The sequence below is a fragment of the Cupressus sempervirens genome, chromosome 10, assembly GCF_028749045.1.
Source record: "Cupressus sempervirens isolate cs-2001-9-10 chromosome 10, ASM2874904v1, whole genome shotgun sequence".
NCBI classification, from domain to species: domain Eukaryota; kingdom Viridiplantae; phylum Streptophyta; class Pinopsida; order Cupressales; family Cupressaceae; genus Cupressus; species Cupressus sempervirens.
In genome coordinates, this window is record NC_143127.1 from 421,743,862 (window position 1) to 421,759,944 (window position 16,083).

The 16,083-nt window shown below is 32.6% G+C and overlaps 1 protein-coding gene across 3 annotated transcripts in view; it reads right to left on the bottom strand.

The window, feature by feature from the left end:
• Window positions 1-4,756: 4,756 nt before the first annotated feature.
• Window positions 4,757-16,083, bottom strand: part of LOC149534503 (uncharacterized) — a 47,883-nt gene continuing 36,556 nt past the window's right edge. Inside the window, exons 2-5 of one of the 3 annotated variants that reach the window (XM_089805564.1) lie at window positions 8,653-8,892; window positions 8,359-8,557; window positions 5,672-5,941; window positions 4,757-5,577 (exon numbers count right to left, since the gene is read on the bottom strand). In XM_089805564.1, coding sequence (XP_089661690.1) covers window positions 4,866-5,577; window positions 5,672-5,941; window positions 8,359-8,557; window positions 8,653-8,845 — 1,374 coding nt within the window. In that variant the 5' untranslated portion in view covers window positions 8,846-8,892 and the 3' untranslated portion in view covers window positions 4,757-4,865. Of the gene's footprint in view, window positions 5,578-5,671; window positions 5,942-8,358; window positions 8,558-8,652; window positions 8,902-16,083 lie in introns of all 3 variants that reach the window. The other 2 variants (XM_089805563.1, XM_089805565.1) reach the window with 2 other exon arrangements.

Here is a 16,083-nt window from a genome sequence, read left to right on the forward strand (position 1 = left end):
AACCCACTTAGAGTGCTTTTTTCAGTGACAACCCTATTCAACTACTGTTGTTTGAATTTATATATGGATTTCAGTGTGAAGAACTTATTGGGATTTTGAGAAAAACTTGCCTACTTAGCTATCTCTTTGAATTGCAATGGAAATGTTATGTATTATTGAATAGTTATAAGTTTGGTTGCTAATGTTGTCTATAATTATTGTTGTAACTAGCTATTAGACTCTGAAGAGGACCTGGAAGAGGGTAATGGGAAAAGTGGCATTGTTGGGAGGGTTTCTAGAACCAAGGGGAATAACATGGACAGGGTTTCAAGCATACCTTTTGATTAAGAGGATGCAATAAAAAGAGAAGTATGTGCTTTCTCAAGGGAAGGTGGATGTTAAAGGGCTTGAGGAGACTGATTATGAAAGAGATAATTTAGGTGGGGAGGAGGATGACCTTACTCATAACAGGATTAATGATGACCAAGGGTTCTTGAAAGGGATCTTTGGTAATTTGGGGCTTATGAGGTCGGACATCAGTAGTTTGCAGTACCAAATGTAGGACATTTTGAGAGAATTTGACCAGCTCAACAAAACTACTAGAGGGGAGAGAACATTGGGACAATATATTGATCAAATTTCTGAGGTGATTGGCAATGCTAAAGGGGTCTAGAATCTTATGAAACATGTTCCATAACTGGAAGCCAAGAACAGAGCTTTGGATCAACTGATTAAAGATTTCCAGAAAAAGATGGATGGTTTGGATAATAGAGTGGTTAATATGGAGAAGATAGTTAAGGTATTGGTTGAATAGTGACTATTCTATTCTGAAGACTATGGCAAACAACATTAATACTCTCCTAAAAAAAAATTGAAAATGGGAAAAGTCAAGGCACCAAGGAAGTGAAAGATTATCATGGACCTGGCAAGTGCACCAGAAGGAACTCAAAAAAGATTAAGGTTCTTGAAGCCAAAGAAATAGATGATCTGAAATCCTTTGTAGAAAACTTGAATATCCTTGCAGATCAGGTAGCAGATTTATTGAAGACCCTGTAGCTAGTTTTGTGCTGTATTTTTTCTTTCTTTTTGGTGTCTTTTCCTACTGTTTGTTTTTGGCTACTTGTTTTAGCTAGTTCTTCTCTTAGGTGTTGTTGTACATTTTTTCTTGGTTTTTTAGTTTTTGTTATCTTGCTCCTATGTAAAAGGTTTTGGGTCCTTTAAAACTTGTTTTTACTTAATCAAAACATTCGATGTATGATCTCTAGGAAGCAATCCCTCTTTCAGATTATATATATAAATTAATTCATATCCCTCATAGAACACATGGAAACTTCAAACAATTGGATGGTTGATGAAATACAAATAATAAGTGTAAACCTATACAACAACTGTTCAATGATTCTTGTTCTTTGCAACCTAGCAGAAGACTAATACATGTGTGATCAAATAACCTCTATTATTTGTGAGGTTAAATACAACAATCTATACAAAAATGATAGGGAATTATCAATCTAAAATGAAACAATAAACTTTTATTGAATCGTTCATTGAAACCTTACTGTTTTGCATTTTAGCTCTTTTGTTTTTATTTCTAGAATAGTGAATAGAGTAGAGATCTTAAACAATTGGTTGCTTGAAGTGTATTATTAACTACTTTGTGGTTGGCATGGTAAAAGCTCCTAAGCCACACCCGTGATTCAGATAGAGGATGGATAATGTTTGATGGTTTTGGAGACAAGTCACTGAGAGAGGGACATACAACACATATTTCGGAGGATGTAACAATCTGCCAGTTGTATGTTCATTCACAATTTATCCATCATGATGTAATTATATATGGATGATGTATCAATGAATTTCTCAATTTACTAATGCATTGGCTGCACTTGAGAGGCGTTATTGTATCATTAACTAATTGTATACTCATGATTATGAACAACATTGTATTATGAGCTTGTAATTTGAGTTAACACCTTGTTAATCTTGATTACTATTTAAATACAAAAGATGTTTGACTTTTCTTATTTCAACATTATATGATGTGGTGTTTTTATTTTGCAATTTGAGCATTTTTGTGTGATTTGGCAAAATTGTTGTAGGTTTGGTCTTTACAATAGTTTGCACATATTGTTTTGTTTTGTTTGGATGTACATTGTAAGGCATAATTAGTACATAGTTTACATGTATCGATTACATATTATCTTAATTTTTTTATTTATTAAATTCTTGTTTTGATATATTATGTCTTTTTATCCATATAATTTAAATTTTTTTATTTATTTGTATTGTATAATGTAGAAAACAATATTACATGTATTAGTGTTTGTACTCTTGTTCTATTTTCTTTATTACATGTGTAAAGTCTTCACTGCTATAATAACTCATTATTTTATGCTTAGTTCTTGTGGCAGTGGATTTATAAAATTATTGTATATATAGAAGAAACAAGAAGCAAAAGAATATTCCTAAAAGTTATTTTTTTCAATTTGAAGCAACGTCATTGCATTCTCTCAGAATCTTTAGTTACTTGCACTATCCCAATTATTTGTCAATCTTTTATTTTTATCCATAATATATTTTTTTGTATAAAGAGAATATATCTTTGTCTCTTTCATTGATCTTCTTATATTCTATGTCATATACTAATTCAAGTTCAATTATCTTTTTCAACTTTTTTAAAGAACTTTTATAAGATAATAGAAACCTTGATGAATGTTTACAACGTAGTGTATATATAATCTATGACAACAATAGAATGACAAAAAAGTGAACACAAAATATGCAATATTTTGTTTAGGAAAACATTTTTAGATTAAAAGAATGTTGTCTAATAACCTTCTTCACTATTGTACAAAATTTAACTATTCGCAATATAATTATAAAGCAAGTCAAATATATAAATTAAAAGTGTGGTATTTTCATGTACAAAAGTTTGAACCCTTCCAATAACTCATCTAATTAATTTACAACTATAATTAAAAGCATCCACAATAATCAACTATAATGCAATGTGTTTATATATATATATATATATATAATACAATAATTTCATTTTATAAATTAAATGAATTCTTTATAATCAAATGAATGAAACTAAAAATAAAACCTACATCAAACTTTTTTTTTAAAAACATATTAATAAAAAAAAGTTTAAAATAGATAAATAATTCTTGATAAATTCAAATTCTCAAATAATACCTCTCTTTGATATAGATATTTACTTAGATTTCAAAACTCGAATTAATATTTTAGAAGGATAAAAATCTATATCTAAATACACAAAAATACTAAAACAAGGAGAGACTTATTTGCAAATTCAAACTTCTCAATTCTTTCCTTAACTACATCTTCTTAGAATCTCAAAGCTTTAGCTAATTGTTTTGCAACAGTTACCTTTCCTTGCAAAACTTCAACATTTTTAGTTGTCAATCTTTTCTTTTTATTAAGTGTTTTTGTTATAAAGAGACTATCTATATTTCTTTAGTTGATTTTATTCAATTCCAAGTCAAAGACTAATACAATTCAATTATCCTTTTTTTAACTTTCTATAAGAAAAAGAAGTTCAAATGATGAATTTGTTCAAAATAATGTATATGGAATCTAGAATAATAATAATAAAATAAAATGGAAGTTAATACATAATATGCAATATTTTGTCAAAGAAAACTATTTTAGGTTAAAATAATGTTGCACAATAACATATTTCAATAGTACATAAAATTTAACTACGCATGATATAATTATAAAACATGGACATATATAGTGTGGATTATACAATAGAAAGTTTCTAATACTTCCTTGTATAAGGGTTAGGACCCTATCAAAAATAATTTCTAATTAATGTATAATTCTAATAAAATATAAAACTCTTTTACTCAATCAAAATACATGTTTTAAATATTAATAGACACATCAAATAATTTTAACCATTTTCAAAAAATCCTTTTAATTCATATGAATAAAAGCAAAAGAAAATCTACATCAAAGATCTAAAATTTTAAAAACTGCACTAATTATGAAACCTAAAAAATATTCCACATTGTTAACAAATCTGAATTGGCAAATAATATCTCTCCCTCTAATAAATTGATTTCTATTTCTCTATCTCTTTAGTTGATTTTCTTCAGGTCCAAATCAATATGCTAATGCAATTCACGTATCTTTTCTTTTTAAAAAGAAGTTTGATAAATTTGTACTAAATAAGGTATATGGAATCTAGAACAATAGTTAGAATAACAGGAAAAGTTAATAGATAATATGCAATATTTTGTCCAAGACACTCATTTTAGGTTAAAAGAATGTTTTGATTTAAAAAATGTAGGAAGAGTCAAAATCACAAAATAATCAAAACAGACTATGTTCTTCGAATAGTTTAAACCAACCAAATCTAAAACTAACATAAGTCTAAACGGTAAACTATTGCTACCCCAACATTAGTAGGGATTAATATAGTTAACAGTGATGAGAGGACATAACAATGAAGGTTAAAAGAATGTTGCACAACCACCTTTTTAATAGTGCATAAAATTTATCCATGTATAGTATAATTATTAAACATGAACATAGATAGTATGGATTATACAATAGAGAGTTTGTAATAGTTTCATGTAGAAAGGTTAAGACCCTATCAAAAGTTGTTATCTAATTGATTTATAACTCTAATAAAATATATAACTCTTATATTCTATTGAAATATGTGTAAAAATGTGTATAGATATTAATATGATGCATTTTTAAAAAATACTCTCAAATCACATGAATAAAAAAAAAAAAAATCTGCATCTGAAATTTTAGAAACCACATTAATTATGAAACTTTACAAATATACCACATTGTTAACAATTATTAGCAAATAATACCTCTCGTATAATATGTTAATCTCTATTTTAAATCTTCCACTTTATTTTGAGAATATTACCATAAATACATAAAACTAAATAGCAGAACAAAACAATGAGACATTTCTTCCCACATCCAAACCCCTCCGATCTTTCCTTAAGTACATTTTCATTTAATCTCAGAGCTTCAGCTAATTGTTTGGCAATATTTTCCTTTTCTCGCAGAATTTCATCATTTTTTCTTCTTAATTCATGTCTTTCCTTTAATATTTCATCCCTTGCAGATTCAGCATAAATTCTGGCTTTCCTCTCAAATTCAAGCTTCTGAAAATTCGCATCTCTTTGTTTGGCTGCATCTTCTTTCAATCTCAAAGCTTCAGCTAATTGTTTGGCAATATTTTCCTTCTCTCTGCAAACTTGATACTTCTGGTGGAAGGCATTGTCTCTTTGCCTTTTGAATTCCTCTTCCAATTGCAAGCTCTCTTCCAGTTCTTCAGCAAGGTTTTCTTTCTGTTTGGAAATTTTCGCTTTTTTTCTTAAAGCTCGATCTTTTATCCTTCTAAATTCATCTCTTTCCTTTAATGATTTATCTGCGACTGTCCTTAGCTCATTAAATGAAGACTCCAAAATTTCTTTTACAATGTCAGCCGCCCTTCTATTTTGCCTTTCAGTTTCAAGCTCCTGAATAGCCGCTTTAAGGATCTCTAGGTGACCTTGCAAAGAAATTTTGGGCTGAGCAGAATGAATTTGGTCATTACCCCTGGAAATGGCAAAGAACAAGTGAAAAATCCATTAGAGCAAGCTTTAAACCCAAAAGAATAAAAATATTGAGCTTGACCAGGCAATAAATTTACCTTAAAATGAACATGTAAGTCTTACACTCTCCCAAGGAGAAAGTCTCACCAATTCTGGATCCAGCTCCTCTTCTGTTGGTGTAGCCAGGGTAATCTGCTATCTCAAACTTCACTGCTTCTTTTAAAAGCAACCCACGTTTCTCTGCTTCTTCCACCACTTTCCACTTGTCGTAAGGATCTTTTTCTTTGTGGGTAACATGGATTTCTCCATTTTTGCAAAGCATGGTCATTCCGTTCCCCAAGAACATCTTCAATAATTGACGGTGTTTTCTATTCAACAATTAGACTAATGTCAAGTCTGTGTCAATTATTAGGATGTTGAGAGAATACAAGGATCTGAACAATTACAATTTTATTTTATTATTATTATTTAAGGATTCTGATAATGGATCACGAAGCATAATACTAATCATAGATTTTATTTTTGAAAAACTTATACAATTAACACAGTTTTATTAACATCTTCTCAATTAAATATTTTTAGCATAGATTTATTAACATGAATTGTAGAAATTGGGAGCTATGCTGACTTGGTAATTCTATGAGAAACCAAGTGCCCTTCAGGCTAGGATTATCAGAACTAAACATTTGGACTCGGATAATCCAGAGAGAATATTCATAATGAGAAATCCTCCAGTAGGATCCGCAATGTGGAATTTCTTGGTAAATAGTAGGGAGATCTTACTTCCCTACCTCTCTTGGGTAATTAACTTTGGTGACAAAGCCCTTTTTTGGTGAGACTCTTGGAACGGTTATCCCCCTCTTAATTCACTTGGCAAATTCCCTACTGCTCAAGTGTCTTTGGAGAGGTTATGGGGTACCAATATTCGTGATTACCTTTGTATCTCAGTTTCAGAAGATGGTCTCAAGGCTAGCTGGAAAATGTTACCGGAAGTGTAATCCCAGTAGAGGAAAAATCTGAACTGGTAAAAATCTTTAATCAGAGGTCTATCTTTATTTCCGATGAAGAGGATAAACTAATCTGGTCATTCAACAAAAGTGGTAAGTATTCAGTCAAAGATGGTTATTCCTCCTTCCTAAATGGTATTTATTCAACAAAGACTACGGAATTTTCCCTTTGTTGGCATGATGAGGTCCTCCCCAAGGCTGGGGCTTTTCTTTGGCTAGCACTTCATAAGCATATTCTCACTAGAGATAGACTCAGAGACTGGGTATCTCGGACAATTTTATGTGTCTTGTGTGGGAAAGTTAGAGAAGACGCATATCACCTCCTTCTCCCTTGTGATTTTGCCTATGAATGTTGGAGTAGAGTTATGGACAGACTTGGTTGGATCAGCCCAATTCAAAGGACACTCCCTCAATGGTTGATTGGCTGGCCTTTGTTACTAAGAGCTCCTTTTTTGCAGCAATTTGGAGAGTTGTTCCTGTACTTGTTGTTTGGGGGATATGGTGGGAATGGAATAAGAGGATTTTCAGGAAAGAGTCTTTAGAGGTGGATAAAGTGTGTAAATTGATGGAATGCTCGATATCTAAGTGTGTCAATTCTTATGTCATGAGGACGAAAAACTTATCTTCTACATTCACTTCGTTTGACTCTTATGTCCTAAATATTTGGAAAGAAATTTATATCCCACTATAGGGAGTTTTAGTGGGTAAAAGATCCAAGAAGGATATTAGAAGCGAAATCAAGTGGCAACCACCATCTAGTTCTTTTGTTAAGCTCAACTTCGATGGGGCTTCCAAGGGAAATCTAGGTAGAGCAGGAGTGGGCTGTGTTATTAGGAACCATTCTGGTAATATACTAAGGGCTTCTTACTCCAGAATCCCTGATGCTTCTAATAACATTGCTGAGGCACAAGCCCTTTTGGAGGGTATTAAAATGTCTTTGGATATGGGTTTCAGGATGCTTCATATCGAAGGTGATTCTCAACTTGTGACATCTGCTCTTTCCTCTTATACCTTAGTGTCTTGGGACCTCCAGTATGTCATAAAAGAAGTTTGGAGGCTCCTGCCAAGATTTCAGGCATATAAGGTCTCTCACTGCTATAGAGAGGCAAATCAAATTGCTGATCACCTTGCAAATCTGGTCGCAAATTTGGAGCAGGGGTTTGTGGTGGTTGAAGGGCCTAATGTGACTGAATTGTTGAATCTCCCTGATCAGCACCATCTCTAGCCTTCTTCGGCTTCTTGATGTTCTAAATGACAGCCTCATTATGACATTGCACTTTATGCAGTCTTGACTGTGCTTGGCAGCATTTCTATTGTTGTAATGTTTTCCTCTATCTAATAATAGTATGGATCTATTGATCTTTTACCCGAAAAAAACATGAATTGTACAAATCTATAATACTAAATTATAAAATCATTTAAATTGAAAGGCTACTCTTTGAAAAATGATTATTCAGTTCTTAAGATGAACGAATTTATAATTATGATTAATTTATGCATCTGAACAGTCATTTTGGCTTATGCATTGATACATAATAGAAACTGAATAGCCATGTTAAGTATTTGAGAATCACACTTAAAAAAATCCTTAACCAGCAAGAACAAAGTAATTAAAGACAGGCCCAAAAGGAGCTGAAGAACATATGAGCTCAGAATTGCGGACATCGCCTAAATCTTTACAAAAGTGAACAAAAAAAGGTTCATAACAACTGACTAGTATAGAGCACATTTGATATTGATAAAATTTAATACAGTATTGAAAGGTTTTAAGAACTTACTTGATAACTCGATCATCCCTTTCATTCCCAAAGAAACCTGCATGAGGGAAATTGAAGACAATTCTATCAAATCTTCTTTCCCTAATAATCTCATGCTTATTCATTGTTGTTGCATCGACACCATGCAATATCATCGCTCCCAGCTTCTCCAATTTATGGAGGTTATTTTGTCCCGCCCCATATGAACTGATGATCTTCTCTGCATTTTTTAGAGGCTTATATAAGTAAAAGAGCAAAATACAATAAAACGTGCAAATAGAAAGGCAACTTTGAGGTTTGGGAGATCTTTAAGACCTCTGGTGTCAAGAGAGGAGGCAACCATGTTGTCTGCAAAACCAAATGCATTGGCCAGAGCTACAGAAAATGAAAAATCCCCTTCCCCAACTAATAAAATCTGGTCTAGGATTGAATAGTGCTTAATCCTTTTGTTTAGACCAAGTCTTCTAACTGAAGCCCATATATCTTCATCATTTAACCTCGAATCCATTTATAAATAAAGGGGCAGAAGCCAGAAAGGTTTCACCGACAAGCCTCCTGTCAAAACTGAAGATGGTATCAAGGAAAGAATGCTGAAATCAATAGCTTAACCTTGAATGCTTTTATGAGCTCAATCCGCATATCTTTGAAAGACTCAGGGAACCTCATAGATCATAGAATGTAATACAAAATGTTTATGAAAAATAATATACAGTTTAATTTAAAAGTAATTAGAATTATAGATTTGTTAGTTAATAGATTGACATTTTCAAATAGCTAAATATGACTCGCTTTAGTCCAGATTTCAAAAACTAATATTACTAACAATTGGAAAGATCGTTTGAAAGAACAATATTACCAACAAATGGAAGTAACACTTCTTTTTTTAATTTTAGAAGTACAGATCTCTCTATTAGTAACATTGGTCTTCAAAATCTGAACAGGAATCATATTTATTACTTAAAAAGACCAATCTATTAACTAACAAATAAGATAATAAAAAATTTATATCACTAATCCATACCATTTCCCTTACTAAAAATTAACTAATGGACAGAATTCTTTCCAGTAATATGGCAAAACATTCTCCACACTATTTCCTTATAATAAGAATAAAGTTTGTCAAATTAGACAACAGCAAACAATACAACTATAAATTGTGAGCCTCGTATCTGACAGATCTTGGATTCAAGTTTACTCAAGCTTAATAAATAATAATAATGTTTAATCACAACACATAATAATAATCAGTCTTTAACTTCGGCATCTTACCAATCAAAAAGGAATGAATTAGATAGAATTAACATAAATTGTTTGATCAATATCTTCGGCCTGGGTAGTACCAGTTTTTTTTCTTAAAGAAATTGATCTACCAACAACACTTCTTCACCAAAAGTTAATATATTTTAACTTTAGAATTTAAATTGGTGAAGATTTTATTGGAATGAATATGAAGAATGTGTAGCTTATCAGAGATTACCTAGTCGGTTCACAGAATCTCCTTTTAATTGTGCTTTACTACCTGCTCTTTTATTTGATGTGAAATGGAGAACAATTAATGGAGACCTAGCTGGTTAATTGTGTGAAAGGGGCCTCATTTTAGAAATGATGGAATCAAAATGTGGATGGCTTCTTTTTTCAATGGAGAATTTTATAAGATTGTATATTGTTTTCCATACAATTGTATGCTGATATATATTTTTTAATGTAAGAAAAGGTGAAATAGTATAAAGAGACTTTATTCCAAAAAAAAAATCACATCAAAAATATACAAAGAATATTTTATAATATTAAAATAAAAGGAAAAAAATTAGTAATGAAAAGCTGAAACATGGCCATCCCTATTTGAAGAAGCAAATGCGCTTTTGTAAATTCTTGCTATTTGTTTCAAAAATAAGTTATCAATCGTGAGCTTTTACAAATTCTTTTAATAGGTATTATCATTTTAAATTTTAATTTATTTTTAGTCAAATATTTAATAGTATTTTTAATTAATACTAAAAAAGGATCATATCCTGCACTCACTATTGGGCCCTCCACTTCGTATTATTGATGCTTTTGCATTTGAATGTGTTTTTTCTCATGGCTTGTTCTTTGTGATTTATGTTCTTAAAACCTCTTTATTTAATTGGAACCATATTATAAGCAATATTATAATAGTCATGCAAATTAGGAGAATTGGGATATGTTAGCATTTGCATTTTATAAGTATGATGATGAAGTTTTGTCACTGATGCCAAATACCAAAGGAGAATTCATTGACCCAATAAGCCCACTTAGTATTGGTTTCAATAAGGAGAAGTTGTTATCATTGTGTATATATATAGTTCTCAGAAATCCTACTATCGAAGAAAAGTATGAACAATGTAATCAAAAGTTTATGACAGAAGTTTTGTTCAGGATGAAAAAAGAGTTTAACATTAAGATCTATGGTCACGATTGTGTGTAGGGTTAGCAAGTAAAAATGAGATAACAAAAAGGGATTGAGATACTAAGGGAATGGAAGATAGATAGACAATGAACAAAGAGAGCAATGAAAAGATTATCACAGAGCGAGAAGAGAAGCACTAAGGGATCTGACAAGCTTAGAAGCAAGAAATGGGTCAAGTTATCTCGTACAAATAATTATTCAATTTTCTCAGTGAATAAGGATGACCATACTACCAATCTCATGAAGGCTCAAGCCATTTTATATGTTATGGAATAGTGTCGTTTGTGGGGATGGCGCAAGATTATTTGTGAGTCTGACTCTCAAGTGGTGGTGAACTCGCTTTCCTCGTGGGAGCTTGAGGGTGTGTGTTAGTAGTTGGCCATAGTTGTTAATCATACTCTTCTCTTTTGTACCTCTCTCGAGTTCATTGGGTTTACTTACATTCTTTGTGAATGGAACAGAGTCATTGATTGTTTGGCCAAATGGGCTTCTAATCATGCTCAAGGTTAGAATATTATGGATAGGGGGGCAGCTTCCCCTTGAGCTGTTACAAGAATTTGATGAACTTGTTGCTCAGGATAGAGCTCCTTGTTGTAATCCTTTATGTTTTAATAAATTTTTACCCCTCTCTTTCAAAAAGTCTTTTACGGGACTAATAAGTTCATGTATGAACTTTTGTTAAATCCTCCAATAAGGTGAATTCCTAGACAGGTAGGATAAAATCTCTTAGTGGCGTAGTCTTAACAGACTAATGATACAATTAACACTGTATCAATCACTCCTTGTAGGGTAAGTTTCTCAGAAGGAAGAATTATTGCAAGCCTAATCAACAACTATTTGACTGCAGAGAAAAAAGTGTGGTTTCCATCTCCACTGCTATTTTTCCCTTTGACCAAGGGTTTTCTACGACACCAAAATATGTGTTATGTGTGTAATGATTTTTTATATGACGTTATTTACTTTTATGCATATGAGTTGTTACATTATTAATCATGCTATCAGTTACATATAAGGATTACCAAATTAAGGTTAATAGAATTTATTGATTAAGGTATTGAAAATGTATGCTTTATTAAAGAAAATATAAGTTAAACTTCTAAATTTATGAAAACAAAAATTTTAAATATATATTTTAATAGTTATGATTCTAACTAATTATAAATTTGTTTAAAATGTGCTCTCATTAACACAAAACATTTATCTTTTAAAAACATATATTTTGATAGCAAAACCTATTTTAACAGTTCTATGATTAAATGTAAAACTTTAAATTTGTAAAATATACAACTACATAATTTTCAATAAAATATTCTTAATAATTCTACTTAAACAAATTAAGACATCAATTTATTTTTTCTCAAAAAAATACAATAATAACAATAATATAACTTGACATAAACAATTTCAAATTATTTTAAAATTTATTTTAACGAAAGTACATGCCACAACATGACACTTGTTACAATCACCACAAACAAATAATTTTATTAATGCCCATGTTAATTCCATAGTAAATTCCAATATTAAAGTGAAAGCTAACATGCCGCAGGAGAAGAAATAATGATACCTTACAATAAAGTAGTGGCTACCGTAACTTACAGCCCTTGTAAGCAGTACAGCTACCTTCTGTAATAACTAAAAAGATTCCAAAACTCTTGGAATGCTTTTCAAATAAGTAATTTTTTAATAGAGGTGCTTTAAGGACAGCCTCATAATGAATACTAACTAATCATAGAAGTTGTATTTTGCTAATAATTAATTGTACACATGTTTAACAACTGGGTAGTATAATTAATTGTACAAATGTTTATGAGTTGTTACATTATTAATCATGCTATCAGTTACATATAAGGATTACCAAATTAAAGTTAATAGAATTTATTGATTAAGGTAATGAAAGAATGTTGAAGTTTCTTAAGTATTGATCCACCCCTCACCATTACCCCACCGCCACCCCTGAATAGAATTCTAGGACACCTGATACTTAATGAATCTGCCCAAGCCCTCAACCATGATGAAGAATAGATATGGGGAGAGAGAGTCACCCTAGCGGAGGCCTCTAGAGGCACCAAATAGCTGAGAAGGTTGACCATTAAAAAGAATAAAAAAAGAGGCAAAAGTAACACAACTCATAGTCCAACTCACCCAGTCAAAGCTAAAGCCAAAAGTAAGAAGAATACTCCTTAGGAAACTCCATTTAACTCTATCATAGGCCTTAGCCATATCCAGCTTAACAAACATTGCTCTCTCCCTTGAAGTAGCCATAGGGTGAATAGCCTCAGTAGCAATAACCACCCATCCAAAATTTGTCTTCCAGCAACAAAACCACCTTGTTCTTCTAAGATAATAATGGGGAGCCATTTTTTAATTCTCTCAAAAATCAACTTAGTACTAACTTTGTAAACCACATTACATAAGGCAATTGGTCTAAAAAACTCCAATTGATTAGCACCCTCTCTCTTTGGAATAAGAGTTAAGAGAGTAGAATTCAATGCCCGAAGCATTTTCTTGCTAGAATAGGATTCTTTAACCACCTTCAACAAATCATGATTAATGATGTCCCAAAATTCTTGAAAGAACTCAACTAGAAAGCCATCAGGACCAGGAGCCTTCCCCTTAGGCATGCCAAAGACTACCTCCTCCAGCTCTTCCAAAGATATTGGTCGCATGAGATAATCATTCATTTCCTGAGTGATAAGGGAAGGAATACAAGACAAAATAATATTTTCTTCATTATTAGCAGGAGGAGAGTCCTCAGAGGAGGGTAGAAAAGTACCGAGTAGCCTCCTGGAACAAAGCTGGCAAGGAAGTCAGTTGTATACCTTGAGAATTAACCAAAGAAGAGATATTGATATGATTCCGACGAGATTGCACCGTTTTATGGAAAAAGGAAGTGTTCCGATCACCTTACTGGAGCCAAACAACTCTAGCCTTTTGCTTCCAAAAAATTTCCTCTCGAAGTACCCATTCTTCTAGAGCTCTAGAAGCAAGGGATTCAGCCCTTCCAAGATCCTCCGAGAAACCTCAATCTCTAATCTGCCTTGTGATGACATCAAGACCTTCCTGAGCAAGCCTCTTCATAGAGCGAAGGTTCCCAAAACATTATCTATTCCATATCCTGAGCTACCTTTTAACATATTGAAGCATTATAGAAAATGAGGACATAGCAATACCATATGCAGGAGTGCCATCTTTCCACCAACATAAAACAAAATCATGAAGAGGAGTCACAAAGCCACATCATCAAGGCTTCCACCTTGCATATTTTTCCAAGCCTCTTTGCTTTTTCTTAATTTCTCCATGCGGGATTCTTATCATTTCAATTCATTCGGGGCTTACATGATTTAGGTTTAGTCGGGATATGATTCAAGTGTCTTCCCAATGAGAAGTGAGTCCTTTTTTCCATAATTTCCTTCTTACTTCAGCATTCTCATTTCCTTCAGATTCTAAGTAATATGGCTAGCTATCTGATGCAAAGAGGCAAGGGAAGCGACCTAAATGTCTCTTGTATCTGTCTCCAAGCAATAGTCCTTGTCTTAACTTGTAGTCCTTAAGTCTTTCAAGGAACCTATAAGAAAACAATACTTTTATACTTGCTAGAAAATGCTGTCACAAAGAACTTTGATTCTTTAAGATGCTATTCTTAATGTACTATACTCCGATGTTCCAAGATCCCCGAAGGATTCTAGATGTCACACTTTTAACAAACCTCTACAACCATTAATTCTGCCCAAAAGGAAATAGACTCACAAATGACAAGGTACACTTGACTACAACTCTCTTATAGCATCCACTATGGCAGACTTGTCACAACTGCGTTCCCAAAGGTTGACACAATCCTTGAAGATCCCAAATCACTAACCAACTTCACACTGTTTAAGACTTACTTTTGTTGATTCCTTGGAATCTCAAACACAAATCCAAACTTCTTGCTATTCACCCTTGAACCAAATAGCCACTGTTGACTGTGACAGTCATTAAACTATGATTCACTGTTTTATTAGCACTTTGGAACATTCCAGGGCATTGATCAAACATGAGGAAATGCTTATTGATCTTCAAAACATTATCTCGATATGACTATGAACTCACAAACAGTATCATCCTTCTTACTGTCATCTAACAGGCACTATTATGTTGACAATCCTATCAATCAAAAACTATTAATTTGACCAGACAGCCAATGAAGATTCAATGGTTTCTTTGAATACTTGCCAATCTTCTAGCATCAACATTAAATGCTTACTCCAGCATGATGAGAATGTCCAATACATATGCAGTCCTAGCAGGCCTATCTAGGCTTGATTCTAAAGAAACATTAACAAAGATGGGTACATAAGAAAAATGAAGATGTTGGAGTACCTTACAGTCGTCTCATGCTCTGCTCTGCCTGATTTGATTGAGACATTGCATACATTTTGGTCTGCGAGTTCATTTTAGACAATTCCTAGGCCAAGCAACCCGACTATTTGCCCTAGGGCACGGATTTAATCATGGTAAAACGCTTCTTCCAAGTCTCTCCTTTTAGAAACATAAAAAGGACTCATCATACGATACAACTCCAAATTTTCGAGCAGATTGGCCAGTTAGTTTGGTAGAAAAACGTCCATTTGTTCGAAGCCCTAGAGAAGGAGGGTTTTAGACCCTGTCAGAGAAAGACGTTGATTACTCGCTCCAATCAGCACCAAATTTTTTCAGACTTGAAGCATTTGAAAGGGGATTCAAATCTCTATCTGTTCATGTGCTTCTTGGAGCTGTGCCAATCTGTAAAGATACGAAACAATAGTCTGAAACAGGAAAATAGAGAGAAAACAGAGAATTTTTATTAATATCAAAACAAAAACCGTACAGAATGATAAATCTTTGCCTTGTGACAGGTACATAGATGCATTTAAAGACTTCATGCCTGATCCAACTGACTTGGATCGCAGGAATCAATTGAACCACCTGACTGGTTGCCATTTTGCAACAATGAACAACTTTTTGTAAAGTTGACAAATGTTGCATTACAAAAATTTTGCAACAAGAATGCATGTTTAAGCAACTTATTTAAGAAAAGTGCTTTATTTGACCAAAATTAAGACTAACTCCTAGCCTACAATCCTAGAATGTAAATGTGTAAAACCTAAGCCCTAGATGCCACTTAGCATGAACCTAAGCCTAAGGGTCCTATAGGTGAAAAACCATTGGTTTATAAAACACCAAGTGGCCTAACACCTTTACAATTGGACCAAAATCACCAAATATGACCTAAACTTATCTTAATGACCAATTAAGCAATAATTTTTATTTTGACGCCCCCTTGACACAAGGGTGCC